Raw genomic sequence first — 26,752 nt, forward strand, 5'->3', positions numbered from 1 at the left:
TAAATATAATGCATAAGGGGAAAGAAAAAGTGAGGAAGGAAAATGTAAGAAAAAAGGATAGCAAAAAACAGGATGAAGACAAAAAAATCTAAGGAGAGAAAAAATAGAAGGAGCAAAGGTAACACCAAAAAGAACATGTAAAAAATATTAATTTTTCAAATTAAACTTGAACATTAATGCCTCTGTCACACTTCCTCATGAGACAACATACTTTCACATTAGTCTTCACTATAGCATTCACTTCTTGTTCCACCTATTCAATACTGCCTTCACATATAAAGATTTGCTGACATCGGCATGCCAGATGCTTGAAACTAAAAGTGAAAGTGAGGCTTGACATGCTTTCTGGCTGGACCAACTCAGAGCACTGAAACTGCATTCCTAGATCATCTGCAAATGTGAAAGTGATGTCACAAGAAACGTAAAGTTGTTACTTTATTCTGACAATGCAGACTGAAGTGTGAACTCCACAGTATCGCAAAACACAAGAACTATTCTGAAGGAAAACATCAAAAGTAAGACAGTACTGGACTTTATGTTCAATAAAATCCCCTCAATTTTCTAATTCTCAGACCCACATACAGGAAGAATGAAGATCTGTCATCACATTTTGGTTAAAAAAGTATAATTTAGGAACCATAAAACTCCCTTTATAGCTAGTTGGCAACAACAAACATCAAAAAGACTATGAAAGAGGCACAAACAGTTCATTAAAATACTTTTTCAAAAATCCAATCCTGACTGACTTCCACCTTTTATTTACATTTCAGACAATCCATTTCAGCTCCTGCAGACATCCAGGTTGATAACAAAACACAAAATGTTTAATAAATGTCTTTGTGAACCATTTGGTTAAACATAAAGGCAAAATTACATTTTTTAAACCTGAACACAAACAGAAGAAAAAGTGCTTTGACTGTGTTTGCTGGTGCATAATGTGTGTGTAACAGTGTGCGAGTGCATGTTGTGTGTATGAAGGTTTGTTAGACTAGCGATGCAGCAGCAGTTACATCAACCACACAGAGGGGAAGAAAAAACGATTTATGTTCAATTACCCGCGGTTTGTTCATTCGGGTCGATGCTTCCTGCTCTCCACTTTATTCCTCAGCTGCCGTCTCTTCCTGGTTTTTTTTTCTCAAAATACAATTTTTCTGGTTGTTGGTTTTCTAGGAGTTTGCTGTCTTGTTAAACCTGCACAAGGGACTAAATGCCTTGCTCAAAGGCACTGTAACCCAACCAGCTAGATAAAAATGAAGAAAATGACTTCTAGATAGTGAGGAACATGTAAAAGCTCTTTCAGTTCTCTGGACAGTTAAAAAAGGTGAAAAGAGGTTAATGCAGCAAAAGGAAAGAAAGAGAAAGACGACATAATGTCACTGGTAAGATTCAACATGTATTTGTCATGAGTCTGGTTTGTGGTGGTGAGAACGAATGCAGAGACTCAGGTAGTGATGAAGATGATGATGAATGTGGCTCAAACAGTCCAGATCAGGCAGCACTGCAGAGATAATAGCACACAGCTAAATACCGGTAGCAACTGACCAAAGACTGAACATGGAGCCAGGTAACCTCAGGACTATCCAGTTCAACTGAGAACTACTGACCAGGATCTGACAAAGGACAGAGACATCAGGTGGCCTTAAATACACTGGGAGTAATTAGGGGAACTAGACACACCTGGGAAACAATTTGGGAGCAGACAGGACTCACAGGGAACAGGATCAAAATAAGACACAGAGAAACCTAAACTAAACATAGAGAACTCAGAAAAACCTAAATCCAGACAGTATTGGCTGTGAAAAATGACGCTTTTTAGACAGTAAGGAGAATTATGCAAAGATTCCCAATGCAGATTAATATACAAATAAAATAGAGTATTAAAAGACAAGAAACTTATGATAATCCAATTTATCAGGTCCTAGAATGTGACAGCATTAATTACATTTTTAAAATGCTGACAAATCCCAGTTTCAAGCAAAAGCAGGAATTAAAGATACAGTATTTTCAAAGCATCAAATTCCAAAGAGGAAAACAAGAGGACAGAACATCACAAGAACACCTGAATCGGCAATTAATGTCAGATTTTCTAACAACTAAAGTAGAAAAATTGTCAAATTATTCCCTTCCTGTCCAATCAAAGAAAGCTTCCTCTTTTTATCAGTGTGTTCAGGAAAGGCTTTGTGAAATGCACTGAATGCAAAAACAATCCCCTCACTTTCTGATCTTAAATCCTTTTTGACTTCTAAGTTTGAAAAAAACTAGTTATACAAAAGTCTGTGTTTCATTTTCTCAAATTAATCATCAATGACTTTGGTGGCCATAGCTGAAATTAAACTGGGACATTTTTGATTGATTTAAAGCCAGACAGTGAATAAACAAATTAAGTGTGTGTATGACACAGTGTGTGTTAACATCTTGTTTCAAATCTGTCAAAATTATGACAAAAACTGTGGCGACATCATGGCTTCTGAATATGTATCTTTAGTACATTTAATTCTGAAGATTTCCCACTGCTGCAAAACTGTGAAGAAAAATGAACGTCTCTTTAAGACGAGACTTTAAGATGGGCCAACTGCAAGGAAGGCAAAGGAAGAAGAACGAGAAAAAAGATGTACAAATTGCGCAGAGCTGGGAAGGAAACAGGCTTTGACAGTGTAAGGATGTAACCATGGCAACAGGATTATGGGATGAGTCAGAGTTGACAATTTTTACATCTGATTGTGAGCTGATTAAAGGTCAGAATATATATTAATGTGATAAAGGACAAGACTGCAGATGTGTATTTTCACTGCCTGCACTAACACACACACCCCTACATACACACACACACTAACACACACACACACTAACACACACACACACACTAACACACACACACACTAACACACACATACACACCCCTACACACACACACGCAGACACACAAAAATACTATGCAGCAAATCATTCAAAAGGACACAACATGCCTTCAACTAGGTTTGCTGATGACACTGAACTGATGGATTAAAAGAAGAAAAAAACGGAAATCAGACGAGACAAACGTAGATGGTTTTATTTTAGCATGTGATGCATATTTTAGATGCTACATCTTCCTTTATAGTTGATTTTGTATTTTCTTCAATACCATAGGAAAAATGGTGAATCAGAACCACTCACACCCCCAAACACTTTTCTCAAATGAAGCGGGCCCTTGGCTCTGGACTTATAATAGAGAGAAATATAAATATTATTTTTGTGTTTCACAATAGAGTTAATTAAAAAAAAAACTTACAGAAAAGAAATGACAAAAGTGGATCAACAATCTAGAGCTAAAAACAAGCGGTGTGAAAACTAACAACGGCAGTTTGCGGCGTCTCTTTCTAACAGGTAACAAAAGCGTCGTTTAAATTGTATTTTCAGATATTTTATTGGACAGTTACTTAGAAAAATAAGCATTCACATATAAGATTATTTATATTATTTTCGCACCCTAGCTTGGTCAAACCATGTTATGGTGTTTCTGTAGTTCGCTGCAAATGGTTGACCAACATTGCAGAAATGCAGTTTGACTGAACATTAACATACGACTGCAGCATGAATTTGGGTTTTCATAAGCTAAATAAATTTACAAGTAGATGCAAGCACATAGAAATAACAGGTTAGCTTGTTGTTTGTGTTAGTCGTAGCATTGATATCATAAACTAATTACTTTAAATAGCACAACTCACTACTCACCCAGGAAGAAACAAGTCGACAGTCATTTACTGCATCTTTTCACTCTAATTGGTTGCCCCAACCTGAAACTAAATAATAACTTTAATCTGGTTATTAAAGTTATTATTTAATAATAACTTTAATCTGGTTATTAAAGTTATTATTTAATAATATGAGGTCTGCTGCATCAGAGTAGCTGTCGATCACCTCAAAGCCGGGTAAATCCTCAAGATTATAAAAGTCTTTTTTTACCGAGACAATATGGATCATATCCTAAATATACACATATTTTTTCGAGCTACCTCTTTTGTGCCAGCCCATTTTGGGCATTAGCAGGGATGTACACCCTGTGATCCAGTTTGCTCTGTTTCCTGACCACCATCGAAATTACACCTGTCATCCGGGTCACGTGTCGAAAATCCAGCAAAAGGCAGAACACAAGATAATGTTCTTCTGTGTCACATGAAAATGTTATGACAACACAGCAGCAGTGATAGTATGGTTATACTTTGGAAATAAACTAATATTTATTTTTGTTGTGTAATTTCTTCTGACCTTCCTGTTGTCCTCATTTTCTTTCTATAGGGAAAAAACATACAAATCTCGGTCATTTTGACCCGAGGACAACAGGAGGGTTAAAACTGAAAATAAGGATGGCATAAATGTGGCAGTTATTAAATCATAAAAATATAATTTTAATGAATGTTCTCAACTTAAAATAATTTCAGTTTTTAGTCTGATCTTTATTTCATTAAGCATTCATGAATCGGCAGTATAACGCAATTTTGCGTACTGATGCTATAGCTAGTTAGATAACATAATAGAATATTTTGAAAGTGGGTCTGTTATTGTAAAATCAATCTGTAGCATCCAATAATGATGCTGGCCCCTTTAGAAAATAAGATTCACTCTGAATTTCAGAAAATGGCTTCATTTGTAGATTTTAACTTCCTGTGGGTGTCATAAAGTGGTTGGTTATGGTGAGGAAGTGGACGCAGGCAGACCAGGATGAAGATGGAGAATGATAAATTTAATGATAATTAACAAAGAACAGGACAACGTAGAACTGAGGCACAGAGAAAACAGGCTGCGCATGACAACATTAGACAAGGATCCATGAGGAACACAGACAACAGGTGAGACTAAATACACACATGGGGTCATCAAGGGAAGGAGACACTCCTGGGAAACAATCAGCGGGGAAGACGCAGAGACGGGACTCACAGGGAACCGGATCACACAGAAAAACTCAAAAATAAACACAGAAACACGGATCATGACAGTGGGGAATATTTCAGAGAAAAGGTTTGTATTCATGAAATGATGTTACTGAATAAACTGCTTGTTATTTTCATCAGGACTCTTCTCAAGACATTTCTTGACAGACAGAATTTGACTCTGAAGTGGAATCACAAATGTACAGATATACTTGAGGCTTGACTGGGGGTCATTTTATTAAACACATGAAATTATAAAATGTTTAGTAAGAGCTGAAATTTTATAATTTCACTAAAATTCAAAGTTTTAACTATTGTGTGGTAATTGTTTGACATGTAAGAATATTTCAACCTTACCTTAATGATGCTGGCCACTTTCCCCTTTGTTGTTGTATTTCTAAGAAACTTGAATCATTTTTCCACAGACTTGGTGCCCAAAGAAACTGAACTGCATCAGTTCAGAGATGTTTGTCACCCACTTTGACAACCAGTCATTTAAAATAATTGTGTAAATGTATAATCCATTCATATTTTACTGTAGAGAATTGTGATTCCAAAAAAATATATATTCAAGATAGAGATTAAATAACATTCCTATATTCAAGGGTGGTAAAAACAATTAAAAATAAGGTATAGTAAAAAACAAAAAACTAATAAATATAGATTAAATTATATTTTAGTATTTCATCCCTTAATGCAGAACTCACCACGTTAAATCCCTGATTCAAATTTTTTTGATTGATGTTAAATATTTGTCACAAATGTCTAAAAGATAATGATAAAATAAGTGCATGAAGTGTATAATAATTCAGTGTTTTATTTTTTACTCATAAATGATTAAGATGTTTATCATGACACATTTATCTGTTTTGCACTATTTACATTTCAGTCAAACATATTTTATGTTGCTGCTCCTTCATTGTGAAGTTAATGTGAAAAATATTTTTAAAAATGTAGAACTAGGAAAGTTCTATTTTTTCATTGTATATTTAGTTCTGTGAACTTTATGGTACCTTTTATTCTATGCTGCTGCCACTATAAACCTTTTTTCTTATATGACAAACTTAAGCTAATACTATTATTAAACTTGGTATATATAATGTCACATGTGAACAAAACAGTTTCTTAAGTGAAAATGAAGGTTAGATGAAATTGCTATGCTTGTGTATGAAATGGGGACAGATTGGTGAAAGGACCTATAACCACATTACCCAGTGCTCATAGTAACATACAATCAATTTGATACAACATTTTCAGAAATGTGATATTTTACAGCTAAACCCATTAAATATGTTATTTAATGGATGAGGTGGTCTGATGGCATTACAGTTACAGTATTGACTGTCATGTCAGATAATCAAGGACTTTTCCCTTTTTTTAGTTTCCTTGTTTGTCACAGTTGGCTAGAGATGGATATTACATAAATTGGAGGGTCAAAAGAAGAAATGTATTATGACAGAATTGTGTATGACTAAATCTTCCATACTATCCATGTAGAGTTTGCATCTCTGCACAGAAATCTCTGACATGGAGTGCGTAAAGCATTAATGTGCAATTAGCATATGAAAGCAATTTGTCCTGCATGCTGTGTCTTGTGCTCTCACCTGAATCAGAGCTGTACATGTAGACAAACCTTTTCCATTTGAAATGCTCCAAAAGGGCCATGAGGGGCTCCTGCAGCTGGGGCCGCAGCTGCAGGACGAACTGGTTGTTGGTTTGAACTGGGAATGATGGTGTGATGAAACACACGTGAAGAGAGCCACAGAAAGACATCAGCATGTTGACTGTCTTCCGGTCATACAGGCCCATGATGGTGTACACGCCCTTAGAGAACTGGGAGCAGACTGGGAGAGATGGGGGAGTGGAAGAAGACAGGTCAATAAAGGAAATGTTAGTGAACTTCTTGATAATATATTTAGAGTTTAACATATTGATATCATAGTCTTCTTTTTGAATTGACTTGGACAATGTTGCAGGCCACAACTGGGAGCAGGCTGCAGCTACTCTTAAGGCAGGCATCGAAATGGTTGAATAATTTCGGGGTTCACTGTTGATAAAAATAAAAACGGCTAGTGAAAAAAATTGGATATAATGTACACAGCAAATTTGGAATAATTCAACTCCTAGCGCAGGGGTGTCAAAGAGGGCCACTTCAGCATATTGACCCTCAACGGCCCACATTGACGGTACAAATCAGGAGTGCCCAGGTCCAGTCCTCCAGACTGCAACTTTTAGATGCATCCCTGCTAAAACACACCAGACAAAAGGTTGACTTCCCTCATTAACAGCAACTCAGTTCTGTGGAGGCTTATAATGAGTCAATGATCCAGGTGTGTTAGAGAAGGAACGCATCTCGTCATAAACTGGTTTGGTTGTGGTGAAGACGAGACGCAGGCTGACCCAGATGAAGCTTATAATGATGAATTTAATGATGAAAACCAAGGAACAGAACAACGGGGAACAGTGTTATTGTGCAACACCCACCTAGAAAACATTTCCCACTTTTTCCTCCCAGAATCAAACTTCATAGCTATTTTACAACCATCAAAGAACTTTAATGTGACTCATTAATTGAATGTCCACAACCTCTTTTAGATTTTCTTAATGCTAATTATTTTATTAGTAAGGCAATTTTGCAAGGGTCAGTACAGCTTAATTCAGTAGCAGAAATAATCAAATAAGTAAAATCAATAATCTAGTCCAGTGTTTCTCAACCTTTTTTGGCCCAGCGCCCCCCCAGCCTTTATCCAGGTCCCTCACCGCCCCCCACCAAAGAATTTGCAGGCTACTGACTATTATTATATCATTAATATAACTATCACTATTTTAGATGTTTTGATTTTTATGCTTGTTTCTGTATTTATCATCAAAAATAATTTCCCAGAGAACAAAAAAGTTATGGGAATAGAAATTATTTTCACAGGCGTCTAAGAAAAATGCAACAAACATTCAAGTTAAAATCTGTAGGTCTAACAGCAGCCAGTCAGAGAGGAACAAATATTCTTGTTCTTTTCCATTTTCTAGTTGTTAAATATTCCACAAAATGACCAGATAAAAGATGAACAACATGCCAGTTTAAACTTTGATATATTTGCAAAACGACTGAGCTCTGCAACATTAAAACATGGATAGAACTGTAACTACATTAATCATAACTCTTCTTCTCTTCAGCGTTTGTCAGTTTCTGGTGGTGCAGCTCTGTGCCGCCTTCAGGAGAATGGGACATCAGAGTATCATCCATAAAACTTCACCCACATGGCATTTATTGTTCAAACCAGAGCTTTCAGTGGAAAAACTAAAGTTCCTTTTAATGCCATAGAAATATGAGACAGAAACATGGATTATATCTTTATATAGACCTGTCTATTGATTATAGATTAATAGTTTTACTGGACAGAAATTACAAAGAACAAATCTGGTTCTTAATCAAATCCTAATGAGTCAAATTGAAAGTGTCATGGAGTCATCAGCCTCATGACATTAACACTGACATGAAAAATAATATTGAAGAAATAAATATATCAAATCTAATTAAAAACATAAATAAGTGATCAGTTCTTTACTGTTATGGTCTGTAAGATATATTTATTCTCAGTACTAGATGTGGTCTCAACAAACCCATGGCACTTCAACAATATTATTTTACCTTTTATCTGGAAATAGTGTCTGTTTATTCTTGCCATACAGTCTCTGTATTAATTATTGCTCTAAAGGTCTTGCCATACCAGTTTATTCCTCTGTATTTACTTTAGTTTCTTAGTTTATTCTTGCATTTTGTTCTTCATTCATTTCCATTTAGTTTCCTTTGATTAGTTTTATCCTCTCTTGGTTTATTGCTATGTCCACTTTAGTTTCTTTCCTGTTGCTACATTTATTTGATCATTTATTGACCATCAGTAATCTTCACTCATCACCTGCTGCGCCGCCTAATCATCATGTTTCACATCATGTGTTGATTTTTCACTGTTCAGCGTCGGATTCTCTGTTTTTATGCCATAATTCACATCTAGTTCGTCGCTCCGTTTTATGTCCCGCTTCTCCTGTTTCAGAGTTTTGCGCAATGTGAACGTCTTTTTTTAACCCCTAAGGTGCAGGGCGGTTGGGAAGCGTATCGATGGGGAAAAGGCAGACTGACATAAACCTTTTAAAACAACGGAAACAATTTCTGCATTCTGATGATTGAAATTTAAAAGTGCTGTGTTGTTCAATCACCCCGTTTCATACCGGACCACTTACAGCACCGTGTTAACGCTATAAAATGAACGCTCTGTCGTGGTATCACTGATGGAGGTTTTTCTTTATTCCTTTAGTTAAATGGGTTCATTTTTTCAGAGGGATACAAAGTGAGGGTATCGTGATTTTAGCTACCAGTAGCAGGAGAACGGAGCTGCGCCAAGAAGCTAACAGAAGCTAACAAACACTGAATAGAAGAAGAGCTGCCATCGATACAGTTGCAGCCAAGCATGATTTAATGTTACACAATACAGTTTTACCAAGTTGCTCAAAGTCTAAACTGGTATTGTTGTGTATTTAAGGTGTAAAGTTTACCTTTGACCAAACGCCCCCCAAAGGAATCCCAGCGCCCCCCTTTTGTAAAAATGTCCGCCAGCGCCCCCTGCCGTCCTCTGAACGCCCCCTGGGGGGCGGTACCGCCCACGTTGAGAACCGCTAATCTAGCCTATCTTTCCCTAATGCTGACACTGAGAACTAAAAAAGGGAAACTTTGAGAGAGACGGACAGAGTTTGGCATCTTGAACCCCAGAACTGGCCTGATGATGAAGAAGGTGTTGCAGCAGCAGGAGGTTCCCAGTACAGGAAGAGTACTGACTTAGAGCAGCAGGTCTCAGGCATCAGGGTGACTTCCTCATGCGCGTAGCGGTCCTCAGCTTCTTGTCTTGCAGCTCTGTAGCTCCCTTCTCCTCGTCTCACGATCTTCCTGGTCCCACGGAAGGAACACACCAGTTCTTCCTCTTTGCCTTTGTTCTTTGCCTTTGTCTTTATCTTTGTCTTTATCTTCATCTTTGCCTTGGTTTTTGTCTTTGGGGGTCTAAACCCAGCTGTTGAGAGAAGTGCGATTTGAAGCCACATGTTGCTGGGCTAGCGGGTTGGTCCCCATGTGCAGAACAGTCTTCAGCTCTGTGGCCCCGGCTCGTCTTCAGCTGCAGAGTTCTTTGTCCATCTTGATCTTGGCTCCAAGCTGCCTGAAGGATCCAACCAAAGATTCCTCTTTTGCACCCACCTTATAAAGGGTTTATCCACCTTTTGGTGCGTTTACATTGGCTAGCTTTGTTGCTGTGCCTCTCATTGGCTGACTGCTTGGACAGATGATCTCATATCCATCACCCTGGAGACCTCATGACCTGATGTCTGTTCTAATGTCCCCAAGTTGCTCAACAGTTCCTCCTACCTCTGTTTCCTGCCCAACCTTTTCTTAGGAAAGTTGAAGTTTAGCAATAAGGCCTTGGTCACCTCCGCTCTCCTATCAGTTCCTCCTTTCCCCTGACCTTTCACCTTTCACCTACCATCTACCTTCAACACAACATCAGTGACCTTTAATTACAGTTACAACATTTTACACCTTTTCAAGTTCAATGTCAAAATCACATTTATAACCTTTTTGATTTAACATTCATTTATAATGTTATAATAACCATAACTTATTAGTTACTCTTATTATAATCATAATGTGAGTTATTACAGAATTTCTGACAAGAAACCAAGAATAATCCATTATTCTAATTATCTGATACCATGTTACAGTTTCTTGTTTCACCTTTAAGTACTTCCACAAGTGTGAGAGTAAATATTCTTATAATCAAACCAACATCAACCACTGGTTAAACCAATATTAATTATTGGCCTAATTATAAGTCATTATTTTAAATATTTTACTCTGGGTTTTATCCAATCTCTCAAAACGTTTAGATTTTATTCTTTAAAAACCTTTAATGCTTTAAAATAAGGAATGGTCTGAACTATTTTTAGCCTGATGCAAGAAAGAAACTTCCCCTTTTCTTCAGGAAACCAGCTCTTCCTGTTTCATGACTCTCTTTCTGCCTGACTTTGATTTTTTATGATTAAATAGAAAAAAGTAGAATTAAACAAAGTTTGCAGGACACAATAACAACACACACAACCAGATTCATTTTTATTACCGTCTGACTCTACTGTTGGGTCTTGATGTCACCTGTGTAATTAATTTTAAGGTATTTAGGCCCGAGCAGCTAAGCGCTGCGAAGGCCTATTGTAATCGTGCTGTTTATTATTATTTTTCTTGTGCCAAATGAATTGGCTTTTTGGGGGCTTTATCATATTCAAAAACTTGGCGCCCGCATAGAGCCCGTGTGAAATTTACGTATTTTAAGGTCCTCGCAAAAATCGCACAAGAAACGACTCAAGGGCGCCCCCTAGAAACTTTCAAAAGACCCTTTTCTATTCACTTACTTTATCGTAGAGACTTGAAATTCGGTACAGTTGTAGAGCTCCCCAAGTCACTCAAAATTTACAATTAATGTCATAGTGCAACTATCCTAGGAAGTCGGCCATTTTGGATTGAAGTTCCGATTTTGAGCCCATTTTGGCCGTTTACAGACGTCGCATTTGATCGAACTCCTCCTAGGGATTTCGATCGATCGGCTTCAAACTCGGTCAGATTGTTCATAAGGCATGGCCGATTCAAAGTTATCAAATTCGTGAGTTTTCGAGCATGCTGAAGGGGTCGTTCCAGGGGTCAAAGTTCACCGACTCACCAGAATGTAATAAACTGTTATATCTCTTACAAATAAACTCAGAGAGCCACCAAACTTTCTGTGTGTGATCACCTTTGGATGACCTACAACACCCAGTTGTGAAATTTTGAGATTACCTAGGCCACGCCCCCTTAGAACAGGAAGTGTCATGTTTTACTGCGAACGTTCACTATCTGACCCCTTTGACCTAATCAACATGAAACACTGTCGACAGACAGAAGACATGTTGGTGTGTCAGGGTGTCCAACCCCGTTTGGTTTGGATGCAGCAGGTGGGCGTGGCGGCGTGGCGAAGTGACCTTTAACGCCGTCTCCTTACGTTTGGCCTTGAATTCAACAGTTTAAAGCCCAGCTGCACCAAACTCACTAGGTTTGATCCTTGTGGGCCCCTGACAGGAATCCAGTGTGATTTTTTGTGGGCGTGGCCTAATGTCTCAACAGCGCCCCCTTGAAGATTTTAAATAATCAGCCCCAAGCCATTGTTTAACCTAGAATTATGAAACTTGGTACACTTGTGTATCGTGTCAGGACCTACAAAAAAGCCTCTTGGAGCCATGGTCCAAACCCAACAGAAAGTCGGCCATTTTGGATTAAATTCGCCATTTGCTGTTTTTCACAGACGTCGTATTTGATCGAACTCCTCCTACAGCGTTTGACATACAGACTTCAAACTCAGTCAGCGGAGAGTTCAGACATTAAAGGTCTAAAGTTATCACAGAATTTTTGTATGTCAAAGCATGTGGGCGTGGCTAAGTGCCAAACTTTGACTATTCACCATAAAACATCAAAGTGACATAACTTCCACATACAAGGTCACAGCTGCTTCAGACTTCCTATGTCTCACTACTGACCTACCCTCATGGTCAGATGATGACGTAACCTTAGCTCCGCCCACTTTTAACAGGAATTCAGCTGTTTTTTCTACTGTATGTCTTATTTTTACTGAGTAATACATATGGAATTAATCTTCTACCACCTGACATAATATCACCTGATGATGAACTGTGAGGATGAACTCTGACTCATGGGGGCGTGGCCAACTGTCTGTCCTTCGCCATATGCATACAACTGTCTCTGAATCACACACGCATCTTCCGATTGGCACCAAACTGGATACGTTTGACCTGTGCTAAATGCTAAAGAGCCCAACGGGTTTGAATTGTGATTTTACTCTACAGCGCCCCCTAGATTATCCCATCATCAATATCTCCTCTCTACATCGACCGATCTGCACGAAATTTGTGGTGTGTCCTCAGGGAACCATGCCGAAGTGAACGGTGCAAACTGCCTGGCGGAGGCGCGCCTCAACTGTGCGAAAGGGTACGCGGTGGCAGGCGGGCGGCGGTGCTGGGTCCCCGCGGTGGCTATAGGCCGGAGCGGCGCTTGGCTGCTCGGGCCGCTTGTTTTATTTATTATTACTATTAAACTAAAATCTCCAGCATGGGGAAGTGGGATGAGCTCGACTTTTCTCGACAATAGCTCGAGGAACAAACGATGCATGACATACAACAAGGATCCGACAAAGAACACAGACAACAGGTGGGACTAAATACACACATCGGTAATCAAGGGAACGAGACACACCTGGGAAACCAGGCACGTGCAGGGGGGGTCTGGGGGGGCTTGAGCACCTGCCCCTTTTGCTCCTTGTCCCCAAGTGCCCTTTTGATCAATTTTTTTTTTTTTTTGGAATTATTATTTCCTAAGCCCTCTTCTGACACATAATAACATGTACTAAAATATTAGTTTTTTTTTTTTTTTTTTGTACAACATAAGCCCTCCGATCACCTTGTTACCTTTGACCTTTTGCCCGTGACGCATGACGCACACTGAGATAAGGCGGCTAACTGGAGTTAAACGTAGCCAACGTTCCAGATTACTGAACAGTTTTTGGTGAATAAAGTGGAGACTTGCTGCTTGTCAGATGACGGAAAACGTTGAAGTATCGTTTCTGCTTCAGCTCGGAGTCGCGGTTTAAGCAGAGAGGTAATGAAATACAACAGACACTGACAGGCCTCTGCGTCTGCCTTTCTCTGAAGAACTACTGAGGGGAGGAGACATTCAGGTGAGGAGAAACTGTTCTTATCTATTGATTCTGTATTTTTATCATACAGACATTAGGCTGTTGTTGGTGTGCTGTTAGCTAGCTGCTAGCTAACGACTTTGCTAGCAAAGCAAGATAACTAAAAGGCTTCTTCCCTGTACCGTTAATGATATCAGTCATTCTTCAGTATCACTTATGCAATAAGGGCACATCGCCCGTCCAAAACCGATCATCTCCATAATGGATATATGTCCAATCTTCTAATTTCCTTTGCTGCATAATGTACATTTCATTTATTCTGGCGTTAGGTAAATGTATCTTGAAGGAAAATAACACTTAAATAAAAGTCCAACAAGGATATTCATTTAGAATTAAAAATAACTCACCCTGAATTACCATGATAGATATAATGTATGTAATAAAAGTTTGTCATTAATGAAGGGGAAAAAACTAATTCCAGACTTAAAGTAAGTTTATGGTCTGGTTCGCAGTATGAAGTTATATTTTTTCCCCAATTATTCAATGGAAAAAAAATTTACCTCAGTTAAGTAAAATAAAATTGTAATCAAAACTTTTGGAATTGTAATGATTTCTTTTTAAAAACAAAACCTTTATTTGCACACATCAGAAATATTTTGTTGTGATTTTGGGCCCTGCCCACGACGTCATGTGAGAAAAAAGTTTTTTAAGCAAAACTCAGTAGTTTTTCTCATGGTGACATGCATTAACGATTCAATTTTTGGTTTTGTTTTTCTCTTTTTTCTGCAGTTCCACGTTAAAGTTTGATGCAGCTCTGCTTTCCTGAATGGACCGTCTTCATCTCCACTGCAGCAAACAGGCAGATATTTTTATAGATTACAGTCACTAAAAGGTTGCATTGTGCCCTTGTTTATATTTTAATAGTGTAATTCTGTAAAGACAAAATATGTCTGGTGGTCCAGCTCTGATTTACATATCTTGCTAAATTGTGGGTTTGAATATTGCAATACTTTCCTATCACACAATAGACCTGCAGAAATAAATTACTAATAAAATATCTTACATATGCATAGTTGTTTGCTTTATATAGAGATTTTTCTTAGCTTTGATTGTATATATCACAATTTTGCTATTTATCATTGTTTATTAAACTCTGAAAGCTGTTTGTTAATATTTTGTCCAAGAAGGCGATTAGATGGGCCCTTTTTTTGTTGAGCACCTGCCCCTTTAGGGTTCTCTGCACGGCCCTGTGGGAAACAATCAACGGGGAAGACGCAGACAGAGACTCACAGGGAACAGAATCACACAGAAAAACTGAAAAATAAACACAAACACGGATCATGACACATCTAAAGTTGCAGATTGTAGCTCTGGAAAACTAGACTTGGGCAGCCCTAGCATAAACGTATGAAAATACAATGTTAAAAATAAATTAAACACCTGATATTGTTAACTGATTTTATGTATTGACGTTTTAAATATTACATTTGAGTTTCCATGGATTTAAAATTACTGCACAGTTAAAAAAATTACAATATTTAAATCAGTGTTTAAAGCAAACAAATAATAAGAACAAGTTTTGATGTTAACTCAACGTCTTTCACAAAACTTTTTTTTTGTTATTACATAAAACAATTAGGTGATGTTTGCCTGGCCTTGAGCGCAAAGCTGATCTGACTGGTTCACATCACAGACATTATAGACTTTACGCAAAGATTTCATCTCAGAGGCAACTGAAATCAATTAATAAAAAAATCCTTTCTGAATATCATCTCATGGTCTCTGAACTAAATGCGTCTTTCTGACCGGAGCTGACATGTTGAAGAGTTACGGACCGGACGCGTTGGAGCGTCTGGTTAGGAAGCGCATTACAAACATTTGGCTGAAATGGCGCATTAAATTCAAATCTCCATTACAGACCAGAGAAAACTGAACTAAAGAGTTATGTTGTGTTAATCCATTTGAGGAGCCGGCGGTTTATCTTGAGGAAATAAATGACGACGCAGAAGGTAATTAGACTGTAACATGCGCAGTCCGCTGTCAACCACTGCGGACGCCGCTAAGAATTAAAAGCCGCTGGAAGTAACTCATCCAGTGGATTTAACAAATGGAGCCTTCTGGGTGGAGAGCGGCGTTCTGGAGGAGCGAAAACACGCAAAAAAAGAAAAAAAAAAGAAAAGAAAAATAAATCAATAAAAATTCCTGGTAAAAGCCCAAACCGGACCGCGCAGGGTGAAACACTCAGAGTTCAGTTGATCTGTTTGGATCAGACAAATCAACTGACTGATAAATTAGCGCAGATTTTTCTGCAGATGGGAACCAGGAGGAAGTGGTTCAGACACCGCGGTAAAGTTAGCCGGCTCTGCGTCCAGCCGGCCCAGCGCGGTAGCTAAAGACATTATGGTACACCCATCAACGTGCTGCTTTCACAATAAAAGCGCACATCCGGTCCATGTTTGAGCTACTTAAAATTCCAGCAGCTGCATTTGCAAACAGAAAATAATATATGCTGAAAAACTAATTCAAAATAAAAACTAATATCTCTCTCTCTCTCTCTCTCTCTCTATATATATATATATATATATATATATATATATATATATATATATATATATATATATATATATATATATATATATATCAGAAAGTTGAAACTAGATCTGATATATATTTTCAAAATAAAAGACCATTAAAATAGTGCTTTGTATCTTTTCCCCCTAAGTTGCTGTTCCCATTGCTGAGAAACTCCCTGAACAGTCAGATAAAGCTTCTGCATGTTGGTGTTCCCACTAAATACTGAATAATATGCCCTATTTGGGTTGTCTTAGCCCATTTATCGCAGCCTGTGGGGTTTTCCCTGACTGGGAACGAGAATACAACCTGCTGAATGTGACAGGTAGCCAATCAGAAAGCGCGGTGACGTCAGAACAGAGGGGAATCCTAAACAGCTGACATATCGCGCAACTGAGAGTCAGGTAGATATCGGAGATGATATGTGGAAATGTTTGTTATTAAATCTAAAGGTCATTATTAAATTTATTTAGTTAAAAATGTTAACTATGAAAAAACATTCACCTCCAAATCATAGTGCAGCAAATAGAGCGGCTGCTCCCGTCGTCTTTTATCCACCGCCTTTTCTTTTTGTTACGTCTTTTATCTCTTAAAATGATTCCACAAACTATCACTATTGTTTCTACATCGTCTTCCGTGTTTGGTTATTCTAAATTCCCGTATCCTATGTTGGGGGTTTTACTGGATTATCCTCTGGAATCGGGATGTTCTGACTAGAATCGGTTCATGCCGTGTGGCTGAACACGAACCGATCGAACCTGTTGGACTTTTATCAGCTCTGTGGTCACAGAGGTTTGGAGAATCGGCCGACAATTCTTAAATCTTTCCGTCTAAACCAGACTTCAGACTCACAAGCTCTACTCATCTCCTCTTGACCACTGCCCAAACGCTCTGACTCTGGTCGCTATGGTAACGTTTATATCTCCCTTCAAAATAAGATACAGATGCGCCACAAAAACGAACATTTTACTTTCGTGAAAATTTTTACTCACGATAATGACAAACGGAGCCCTGAGCTTGTTTCTCTGCAACCAGACGGTCCCATCTGGGAGTGATGAGAGACAATGACACCCGAAGTGTTGCTTATATCCACAGCCTGCTTGGTCTCTACGTGGCGAAGCAGCTTGAAGCTTCATTGCCTCATTAGCAGCCGGTCGCCGCATGTTACGCAGAGCGGCTTGTAATGTGGGACTCACCTACCGGTCCAGGATAAATCCATTCTCCTGTCTCTTCTCTGGGCCTTTTCCCCTTTGCAAAGAAACTTTCCAAAGACATCTGATCTGTTTCTTACTCATTTTGCTGCTTGTGGGCTCAATGTTGGCGCGCAAGTAACCGAGAGAATCCAGTTAAAGGATTTTCAAAATAAAAGATCCTCCAGATTCAAATAATACATAAAACGGAAATATTTAATTATTTCTTGCACGGCCCGGTGCCAATTGGTCCACGGACCGGGGGTTGGGGACCACTGCTCTAGAAGACAACCAGAAAATATCAAACACTTCTGATATATAATTTCAAAATAAAAGCCTATTAAAATAAGACGATTTTACTTTTATATTCAAAAATAAGTAGAAAATATAGTCAAGAGCTGCCTCACTTGTCATTTCGGGTTTAACTCAATCATCTTATTTATATATTAATTTTCTGTGTTATATCCATCTCTGTCTATCTATGCATCTATCCATCTTTCTATCGCTCTATCTAAATACTACTTATATACAAACCGGATTCAAACAAAGTTCGGCCCATAAACAAATTGTGAATAAAAACTGAATGCAATAATGTGGAGATGCCAACATCTAATATTTTATTCACAATAGAACACAAATCACAGATCCAAAGTTTAAACTGAGAGAATGTATCATTTTAAAGGAAAAATATGTTGATTCAAAATTTCATGATGTCAACAAATCCTTAACTACATTTTCTAATTATTTTTGAATATAAAAGTAAGCATTTTGAAATTATATATTGTAAGAGTTTGATATTTTCGGGTTGTCTTCTAGAGGTCTCCCTCTGTCATCCAGAAGTGAGAGAAGTCACTGGAAACAAAGTTTCTCAGCAGTGAGCATAGTAAATTAGTGGGGAAAAAGTAAAAATGTGATTTTTCATCAGGTTTTTATTGTTGAAATTATACATCACATCTGGTTGACATTTACTGGTTCTGTTCTAGAGGTGTCCCTCTGTCACCCAGAAGTGAGATAAGTCACTGGAAACAGAGAGTTTCTCAGCAATGGACCTTACCACAGGGTCCGCCTTTCATTGGCTAATGCCCATTTGACGTCACAGCGCAGCTATCACGTGGGTTACCGGCTCACAAACTCATGCTAATGTACATTGTGGACTACTAGACAGACAGAAAGTTTTTGCGTCAGGACTCGAAAAAAAATGGTTTTCCGTCAGTGGGGTATCTGTACAGGTGATGTCAGGTATCCTGATCGTGTTTGTGGAACTAAAATTCACAGATTTCCAAAATCTGAAACGGAATGTCTTGCTTGGATCAAAGCTTGTGCACGACCGCATTTGCAGCTCAACCGTCATATGATCAATAAGAACAAAGTGTCTGCTGGTGTAAGTATTATTGCTTTGCTTTCTTTGTGTTTAGTGAATGAAAAAAAATAGTCAATAATAAACACATCCATTATGAAAACCTTTTAGCCAAGTACAGCATAATGGCAGTACCGATACAACTTCTACACCTTGAAGCGTGTCTGTTACAGCCTTACGTTACTTGAACAGATCAATATGCAATATGTACTGTATCTGACATACATTAAAGATTTTATTTCACCTGAAAAGGCTTTTTACTAAACTGTAATCGTGTTAGCCACGCTAATGTAGCATCTGTGCAAACAGTATACTATATTTCTAAATAAAAAATGGATCATGACCAACAAGGTCAATGGACTAGTTCTCAGAAGTCTATATACAACTCAGGAAGGAGTAGACAGACTAGAAGTTGCAGATGTGAGTGCCTTGTATTCACAGTGATTAATTATTTACATTACAATAAGGAAAAGGAAACATTCAAATGGCCATATTAAAATAAAAGGAAATAATACACAAAGAAAGAAATATTAAATTATGTCAAAGAGCAGTGGAGTTTGAAGACTGCTGTGGCCTTGGTGATGACTGAGGATCTGCATCTTCACATCCCAGACTGCTGTGGCCTTGGTGACAACTGAGGATCTGCATCTTCACATCCCAGACTGCTGTGGCCTTGGTGACGATGGAGGATCTTCACATCCCAGACTGCCATCTTCTCTTTCCAGAGGACGTAGACCTGCAGGAGGGTGTTGGGTTCCCAGCATGTGAAAGGTCTGACCTCGCGGAGGGGGTGTCGAGAAAAGTCGAGCTCATCCCACTTCCCCATGCTGGAGATTTTAGTTTAATAGTAATAATAAATAAAATTACCTTAAAATTAATGACATAGGTGACATCAAGACCCAACAGTAGAGTCAGACGGTAATAAAATGAATCTGGTTGTGTGTGTTGTTATTGTGTCCTGCAAACTTTGTTTAATTCTACTTCTTTCTATTTAATCATAAAAAATCAAAGTCAGGCAGAAAGAGAGTCATAAAACAGGAAAAGCTGGTTTCCTTAATAAAGAGGAAGTTTCTTTCTTGCATCAGGCTAAAAATAGTTCAGACCATTCCTTATTTTAAAGCATTAAAGGTTTTTAAAGAATAAAATATAAACGTTTTGAGAGATTGGATAAAACCCAGAGTAAAATATTTAAAATAATGACTTATAATTATGCTAATAATTAATATTGGTTTAACCAGTGGTTGATGTTGGTTTGATTATAAGAATATTTACACTTACTCTTACACTTGTGGAAGTACTTAAAGGTGAAACAAGTAACTGTAATTTGGTATCAGATAATTACAATAATGGATTATTATTGGGTTCTTTTCAGAAATGTCTGTAAGAACTCACCTTATGATTATAATAAGAGTAACTAATAAGTTATGGTTATTATAACATTATAAATGAATGTTAAATCAGATAAACTAAAAGGTTATAAATGTGATTTTGACATTGAACTTGAAAAGGTGTAAAATGTTGTAACTGTAATTAAAGGTCACTGATGTTGTGTAGGAGGTAGATGGTAGGTGAAAGGTCAGGGGAAAAGAGGAACTGATGGGAGAGCGGAGAAGACTAAAGCCTTATTGCTAAACTTCAACTTTCCTAAGAAAAGGTTGGGCAGGAAACAGAGGTAGGAGGAACTGTTGAGCAACTTGGGGACATTAGAACAGAGATCCGGTCATAAGGTCTCCAAGGTGATGGAGATGAGATCATCTGTCCAAGCAGTCAGCCAATGAGAGGCACAGCAACAAAGCTAGCCAATGCAAACGCACCAAAAGGTGGATAAACCCTTTATAAGGTGGGTGCAACAGAGGAATCTTTGGTTGGATCCTTCAGGCAGCTTGGAGCCAAGACGGAGATGGACAAAGAACTCTGCAGCTGAAGACGAGCCGGGGCCACAGAACCGAAGACTGTTCTGCACATGGGGACCAACCCGTTAGCCCCGCAACATGTGGCTTCAAATCGCACTTCTCTCAACAGCTGGGTTTAGACCCCCAAAGACAAAAACCAAGGCAAAGATGAAGATAAAGATAAAGAACAAAGACAAAGAGGAAGAACTGGTGTGTTTCTTCCGTGGGACCAGAAAGATCGTGAGACGAGGAGAAGGGAGCTACAGAGCTGCAAGACAAGAAGCTGAGGACCGCTACGCGCATGAGGAAGTCACCCTGATGCCTGAGACCTGCCGCTCTAAGTCAGTACTCTTCCTGTACTGGGAACCTCCTGCTGCTGCAACACCTTCTTCATCATCAGGACAGTTCTGGGGTTCAAGATGCCAAACTCTGTCCGTCTCTCTCAAAGTTTCCCTTTTTTAGTTCTCAGTATCAGCATTAGGGAAAGATAGGTTAGATTATTGATTTTACTTATTTGATTATTTCTGCTAGTGAATTAAGCTGTACTGACCCTTGCAAAATTGCCTTACTAATAAAATAATTAGCATTTAAGAAAATCTAAAAGATGTTGTGGACATTCAATTAATGAGTCACCTTAAAGTTCTTTGATGGTTGTGAAATAGCTATGAAGTTTGATTCTGGGAGGAAAAAGTAGGAATGTTTTATAGGTTGCTTTTGGCCAAAACTAAAATAATGACCTTGGGACTTAACTCTAAGTCACTAAATTTAATCTAGCCGTTAACAAGTGCCGTTATTTTAGGAGAGGAGCTACCGTTAACAGGAGTGGTTGTAGGGGTTATGTCGCTGTGAGGGCTACTCAGCGGATTGCCCCCCAACTGTAAAAGGTCATAACTTCTGGATCGAAGGTAGTCAGAGCTAGACGAGTCCTTTCCGACTCCAGTTTAAACAGATAATTCTCCACAAACTATCGCTAGGGTAAGACCCGAGTTTCTGGGGGTTTTCCGGACCTGTTAGACAGAGAACTGGGCCGTAGTGAGTCCAAAGAGTTGTGAGGAGTGGGCGGGACTTACTATTGGGTAGTAACAGACAATTAACAAATCAAAAGAAAACAAATCAGCTCCACAGTTCCAGCAACAAGCCACACTATTCAGTTCATACACCCCCCTGAACTGGGGCGGTTCAACAGGATCAGGTGAGTTGTTTAGACGGCTTGCTGCAGTTCATATGCTAACAAAAGTCAGATCAGAGTGGGAACAGTTTTGTTCATGGGCTGCAGGAAGTTTCCCCCCAGCCTGGTGGGGAAACCAAATCTTAACACCTCAGGTGAAATATCCTTTTAGGCTCTTGAACCTGATTCTTCAGCTCGCCATCGAACCTGGCCTGTACAATAAAGCAGGAAGAGTCTCAAATATCATCAAAACATTCCAGTGTGCACACAAAAAATACGATCGGCACTCATTGCAATATGAATAATCCTAATGATCGTTTTGCTAATCAATGCATTTCCAAATACATTTCTAAATAAATCTTATTCATAAAAAGTCAATAATTATGCTCTACAAACAATATAAAAAAACATCAAGCTAGGCAAATACTTTAATAAATATTTAAGGCATCTCATTGTTCTCCAATTTGTTTGTTCAGAGTCGCAATATAGCATCTGGATTGATAACGCTAAGTCTTCATAAAATGACTCACCAATTCCGCAGTTCATAAGGTTTTGTTTCCCTCAGCTCACAACCAGAGACTCCTAAAGTTGGTACAATTTTATCAGCATCATACAAGATTAAAGAAAAACAGAATGTTACGCTCAACCGACCTGCAGCTCTGCTCTCCCAAACTCGTTCTAATCCTCCATGCTTTTCACTCCAGCTAATATACCCAGCAAATGAGCTACGGTGGTACATGTGACCCAGACGCTCAGCAATGATTGGCTGCTTAGTAAATCTCGTGAGAATTGCAGTTATATAATCAAACTATCGCAAGATTTTGGAGGGCAATAGTAGCGAACCAGAAAATGGAACTCAACATTTCACTTGGGTTACACTAACTTTTACTAAACTGTAATCGTGTTAGCCACGCTAGCACCGAGTACCGTGTACAAGTCCTAGGCACATTCGAACCCTCAAAACCATGAATGTCTGACTTATCCAGCCTTGCAAGAACAACAGCCATCAGTGATCTTGTCCACAGCTATATTTAAGCTGAGGGTCTGAGGATTTGCTGTTTTCCTCATTGACTGGTAGCATTTAGCTGCAACTCACACAATGTTAAAGGCATCGCGTGGCTAAAACATCTTGACGTCGTCCAAAAAAGATGACATGGACTTGTTGGTTCCCTTGTCGTGGCTGATATTTTGTGAAAATCCGGCAGAAATGCTAAACTAATCGACTCAGAAATACTCTGCAGTCAGTCGAAACAAAAAATCCCATAGAAGCTAAGCTCTGCGAGGAGGTTAATGTGAGACATGAAGTCACCTGGGACTTTCGAGGGGCGTTTCTGAGCGGAGCTTGGTAAGGTTCATGGGCACGGCAACTTAGGTGGAAAAGATTAAAAAATGACTCTTTTGAAAGTCTTTTATTTTGAAATTATACATCAGATCTAGTTGCCACTTTCTGGTTCTGTTCTAGAGGTGTCCTTCTGTCACCCAGAAGTGGTAGCAGTCATTGGAAAGAGAGTCTCAGCAATGGGAACAGCAACTTAGGGGGAAAAGATACAAAGTACTATTTTAATGGTCTTTTATTTTGAAAATATATATCAGATCTAGTTGCAACTTTCTGATATATATATATATATATATATATATATATATATATATATATATAGAGAGATATTAGTTTTTATTTTGAATTAGTTTTTCAGCATATATTATTTTCTGTTTGCAAATGCAGCTGCTGTAAACCTATTTTGAGTAGCTCAAACATGGACAGGATGTGCGCTTTTATTGTGAAAGTAGCACGTTAATGGGTGTACCATAATGTCTTGAGCTACCGCGGACTTGTATATTGTGTGCTGGGCCGGCTGGACGCAGAAGCTTTACCGCCCATATAGATGCATTTATCTGCTTAATTTGTGATGGGATCTGGATTCACGGTGAATATTAACTAAACCGCACAAAATTCGGCTAAATAGCCGATGTAAATATGGTTGTAATTTCACAGGTAAAAATAGTACATGACCGATTTCTTTTATGTTGTCGGTCAAGATAACGGATAACCAGTGGTGGGAAGTAACAAAGTACAAGTACTTCATTACTGTACTTAAGTACAATTTTCGTGTATCTGTACTTTACTTAAGTAGATTTAATAAAGGGTACTTTCTACTTTTACTCCACTACAAAAGTGTCTCGTTACTCGTTACATCCAAGTTGAGTTCCACTTTTTTTCCGTTAAAATGTGAAGTTCAGGGATTTAAGGTGGCGCCGTAAAATCCAAACAATAACGTGACTTAGTGTCTGTTGTCACCCATCGCCTCCACCTTTACTCGCACGCGGAGCTTCAGACATGCGCAGTGGTTTCCTCTGAGGTGAAGGAAGATGTCTGTCTAACCGTCAGTAATATAATAGCTGCATAAATTGATATGGCGACATGTAAAATCAGCAGCGCTTCGCTTTCACAGACGGTGGAACTTCGTCCAACTTTTAGCGTCACTTGGAAGGAAAGCTTAAAGAAAGGTAAGATCTGTGGACGTGATGCTAGCTAAGCTAGCTGTACAGAGACACATGTTGCATCTGCGATGAAAAAAAGTTGTCACTCATGCACTGAATTACTGTGTGGAGGTTTTGACTGAGGTGTCGCAAATATGGGACAACGTTGTGACCAAAGTCAGCATTGATATGACATTCAGGAACGATCCGATTCTTCTGGACGGATCTTTACTGGTTAAATTTATTTCAGCTCTAAGTATTTAATATCTAGGTGTTTATGGGAATGTGGATCTTTCAGATCAATTTGAGAAGCAATTTTGAAAGGTAAAACTTAATTTTTTTGTGTCACGTAGCGCAGGGTGCTGGTGTTGACTAAAACTCTGCTACTGGCTCCTTGTTTCCATGTCCTCCCCCACCCACCTTCTTTCCATCCCCTTTCTGTTGGATTTCTTTCAAAATAAAAGCCACTAGTGGCAAAAAATGAAGTTCATGCTGTGTTAGGACAGGAGACCAGATGTTTCCATCCCTGAAATTATGATGCATAGAATCACATATCTAAGTCTAAACTGTAACAGAGTAAACAATAAAAACATGTTTAATCTGTGGCATTGTTCATTAAAATGACACATTTCTATAGTATTAAAATTAAATACGATCGGTTCACTTAATGATATTGTATTAGGGATTAGGTAATGCATTCAGCAAGTACTTTTACTTTTACTCAAGAACAAATGTTAATGTGGTATTTTTACTTTTACTTAAGTACATTTTTTGAGTACTTTCTCCACCACTGCAGATAACAAAAAAAGTCTAGCGCGACCTGCCGCCCTGACACCAACTCACACACATCTTCATTCACAGTCTTACTTGTAAATCAATGTTTCTTTTCTTGGACATTTTGATGTTAGTTTGTTGACGTTTTATTCGCTGGTAAAATCAATAAGCAGCTTGAAATGACTCTGCTGCTCTCTAGTGACGAGAAGCCGTAATGTTGGCCGGTAACAATCGGAATGCATTATGGGAGATGTAGTTTGTAGTTAATTCGTGCTCAAATCCCATTTTAAGTCAATCATGGGCCTATAAAACGCTGGGGGGGCCACATAAAATGAGTTGGCGGGCTACATGTGGCCCACGGGCCTTGAATTTGACACGTGTCCTAGCGAGTTGAATTAACACTTTGAAAGTGTTATTTGTGATAGAGTTGAATCAACACTCTCAGTAGTTGAAATTTAACACACATCAGTGTTGATTTACCTAACACTAACGTGTAGTGTCAAAAGTTAACACTATGAATGTGTTCGTTTAACCCAGAAGTGTTAAATATAGATCAACATAGAAACATAAAATTTAAAATACTACTGGTAGGGTGTTCTGTGGTGGCGCAGAGTTTAAGCACAGCCCACATATGGAGATCTTTGTTCTTAAAGCAGCTGTTGTAGGTTCACTTCCTGGCTTTTGCTGCATCTCCCCCACCCCCCATCTCCTATTACCCATTTTTCTGTCAATTCACTATCAAATTCAGACCATAAGAGCCAATAAAACCTTTTTTTCTTTTTTTTCAGAAAATACCACTGGTAGCCATCCATCCATCCATCCATCCATCCATCCATCCATCCATCCATCCATCCATCCATTTTCTTTACACCCTTGTCCCTTAGTGGGATAGGGAGGGGTGCTGGTGCCGATCTCCAGCTAATGTTCCGGGCGAGAGGCGGGGTCATCCTGGACAGATCGCCAGTCTGTCGCACAGTGGTATCCCCAAATTCATTTTAAAAGACATTAAATGCCACTTGAATTCACAAAAACACCAGCACCAGTTGCAGTATATAATCTACTTTTATTTCAAAACATCAAGCAGCACTGACAACAATATACAACAAAGGTCATATATTCATGGTACTTTGCACTGAAGGTGAAGTGTGTTTTGAAAGTTCATTGGAAGCAGCCATGGATGGTCTTGTGATCACTGATGGTGAAGTGTCTTTGGTGCTGCTCTTGTTTTCGCCAACATGCAGGAGGAAGGGCTGTCCATGTTCCAAACCAATGAGGAAGGTTTTAACACTGGCTCCCATCTTTGGCAAAATTGCTAAGACAAATAATAAAATGTATTAACTAGAGATGTGCCGATCAGGTTTTTTCCTGCAGATACCGATCACCCATGAGGGCCGATCACCGATACCGATCACCGACACATAATTATTATTATTATTTTTTTTTTTTATCGTAAACACTACTGGTTACATTATGTGGAAAAAGGAACCATGAATTCACTTTAATTTAGACAAAAACTTGTTTTTAATAACTTTTTCCAAGAAGAAAACTAAACTAAACAGGCATTGTGCAAATTGTGCTGCTATCAATAATACTATCTTTAACAGACTGATAACATATGGAGGCTCTGAAGAGGTTAAATAA

General features: G+C 38.6%; 1 protein-coding gene across 9 annotated transcripts in view; it reads right to left on the minus strand.

The window, feature by feature from the left end:
* gria1b (glutamate receptor, ionotropic, AMPA 1b) overlaps positions 1-26,752 on the minus strand; it is a 205,540-nt gene that overhangs the window by 94,193 nt on the left and 84,595 nt on the right. For 7 of the 9 annotated variants that reach the window (XR_014090912.1, XR_014090911.1, XM_008428690.3 and 4 more), the window contains exon 3: positions 6,515-6,754. The exons of 1 other annotated variant lie outside the window; for it this stretch is intronic. Coding sequence is in view for 5 of the 8 variants with exons in the window: in XM_008428690.3 (XP_008426912.1) it covers positions 6,515-6,754 (240 nt within the window). In the remaining 3 variants the exon portion in view is untranslated. Of the gene's footprint in view, positions 1-6,514; positions 6,755-26,752 lie in introns of those variants that run through there. One more of the 9 variants, XM_081615710.1, reaches the window with a different exon arrangement.

The sequence above is a fragment of the Poecilia reticulata genome, chromosome 14, assembly GCF_904066995.2.
Source record: "Poecilia reticulata chromosome 14, P_reticulata-male-v2, whole genome shotgun sequence".
Lineage (NCBI taxonomy): Eukaryota > Metazoa > Chordata > Actinopteri > Cyprinodontiformes > Poeciliidae > Poecilia > Poecilia reticulata.